General features: G+C 40.5%; 1 protein-coding gene across 7 annotated transcripts in view; it reads right to left on the reverse strand.

Moving 5' to 3' along the window:
• cpt1b (carnitine palmitoyltransferase 1B (muscle)) overlaps positions 1-1,540 on the reverse strand; it is a 6,091-nt gene extending 4,551 nt beyond the window's left edge. For 2 of the 7 annotated variants that reach the window (XM_037682830.1, XM_037682827.1), the window contains exons 1-4: positions 1,400-1,540; positions 1,063-1,202; positions 744-915; positions 493-594 (exon numbers count right to left, since the gene is read on the reverse strand). In XM_037682830.1, coding sequence (XP_037538758.1) covers positions 493-594; positions 744-915; positions 1,063-1,202; positions 1,400-1,540 — 555 coding nt within the window. Of the gene's footprint in view, positions 1-492; positions 595-743; positions 937-1,046; positions 1,203-1,399 lie in introns of all 7 variants that reach the window. The other 5 variants (XM_037682832.1, XM_037682829.1, XM_037682828.1 and 2 more) reach the window with 5 other exon arrangements.
• Positions 1,541-2,161: the final 621 nt, after the last annotated feature.

Raw genomic sequence — 2,161 nt, forward strand, 5'->3', positions numbered from 1 at the left:
TCCATCCATCCATCCATCCATCCATTCATCCATCCATCCATCCATCCATCCATCCATCCATCATCTTTACTAGCTTCTTCCTTTTCGGGTTGTGGGGGTCACTGGTGCCCATGTCCAGCAGTCACTGTACGAGAGGTGAGGGACACCCTGGACATGTCTCCAGTCCATCACAGAGATAGAGACAAACGAGACAAACAACCATTCACTCTTTCACTCACACCTAGGGACAATTTAGAGTTACCAATCATCCTAACATGCATGTTTTTGGTCTGTGGGAGGAAACCAGAGTACCCGGAGAAAACCCACACGCGCTAGAGAGAACATGCAAACTTCACCCAGAAAGATCACGGGCCGGGATTTGATCCAGTGACCTTTTTCCTGATAGGAAACAGCTCTAACAACTTAGCTACTGAGCCGCTCACTGTGTTAGTAATATAATAAGTCACAATTCCTGAGCTAATTTTCAGTGTTGTGCATATATCTTAGACGTACCCTCTGAATGGTATCATCCACACTGGGCACAGGGAGTCGAGGTAAAGCTGCCTGAAAACTGTAGAGCAGTGGCCTCCGTCCAGAAAACATCTTTACCAGCCTCTGTTTGGGGAAAAAATACATATGATCATGAATTATATTTACTTGGCCTTTTATATCAGATTCCTTAGCATTAATTTCACCTTTTACACAAGGATCTGTAAACAGTTGACTGGCAAAACAGAACAAGTAAGACATAGATGCAAACATACCAGCCACACTTTGGTTGATGTACTCATTTTTCCATGAGATTCAAAAATCCATCCATGGTAGGAAAGAAGAGCTTTGAGAGAGTATTTCATGAGGTAGATGAAGAAGGTCCACAGTCCAGTGGCAAACAGGATGGCGCTCAGCACAGATCTGGTCTGCATCGACATCCCGTCTCTGCTCAGAAAAGGCACAACACTGCCTTCATTTAATAAAATTTAAACAGACAAATGCAGGCTGGTTTTTCTAAATTAAAAAAAAAAACGTTTCATGTGGAATCACAGAATAAAAGATGTGGTAATTTGAGCTGTTGAGGTTACTGACTTATGTGGCAGGTTTTCCTTCATCACAGATATCATTCCCAGAGAAAAGTCCATGTGTGTATACAAGGAGCTCATCATGGCAATGACAATTATCAGCCAGCTGGACGGGCTGGCAGGGTAGACCCCAGCTAGAACTCCATTCTGTAAATAAAACATTAAATTAGATATTGGTTGAACATAAAATCATCACCTCTGTTCTGTTAAATATCACAAACAATGTAAAGCCAAGTTATAAAGCTCTTAGGTACCACACATTATTACATTTATCTTATTAGCTTATTTCAGAAATTAAAACCACAGGTAAGCATGAGTTATACCTGCAGTGATGGTGTTTGTACCTTAAATAAAATGGCTCTCTTCTTCCACACTGTCACTCCTGACAGGTAGATATTTTTGATGACCTCTTGACTCAGCTTAATGTCCACACCGTCTGGGTGCACAGTGAACTGGAAGCCCACCGCCTGGTGAGCCTCAGCCATGCTTGTGGATTACTAAAATAAATTAGCAGTAAGAGACTCTAAGGTTTCAGAATAATTTATTGTGTAATAAATATAAAAACTATCCTTATGTATGCTCAATAATCAAGGAAGAAAAAAATCTAACAAAGTTACCGTAATTTCCGGACTATAAGCCACTTCAATTCCACACACTTTGAACCCCACAGCTTATTCAATGCTGTGGCTAATTTATGGATATTTTTTTTTGACGTGCTAACGAGCTTCCTGCCACCAAAACATTTAACCTCGTTACACCCCGGCGCTCACATAGCTGCCCAATACACATCTCTCCTGAGGGGGGTGGGTCCTCGTGACTCAATGAGACTACCTGTCAGTGGTCTAGTCTATGTGATACGTGGGTTTACGGAGTATACCCACTAGAAAAGCATGGGAATTTCAGTAAACCCACTTAAAAGTGCCCAATGACACATGATATATTACTGGGCATGTGTCATTGTCAACACATTTGGAACATTTTATAGACAAATTGAGTTTGGTTCAACCTGTTTTATGTATAATTAATACTTCAGTACTTACTACTTACTACTTGAACGTTTTGCATTGATACTGTTTTATAAATTCTACAACATGTTTTTAATACAA

The sequence above is a fragment of the Nematolebias whitei genome, chromosome 10 (genome assembly GCF_014905685.2).
Source record: "Nematolebias whitei isolate Nwh7 chromosome 10, NemWhi1, whole genome shotgun sequence".
In the NCBI taxonomy this organism is placed as follows: Eukaryota; Metazoa; Chordata; class Actinopteri; order Cyprinodontiformes; family Rivulidae; genus Nematolebias; species Nematolebias whitei.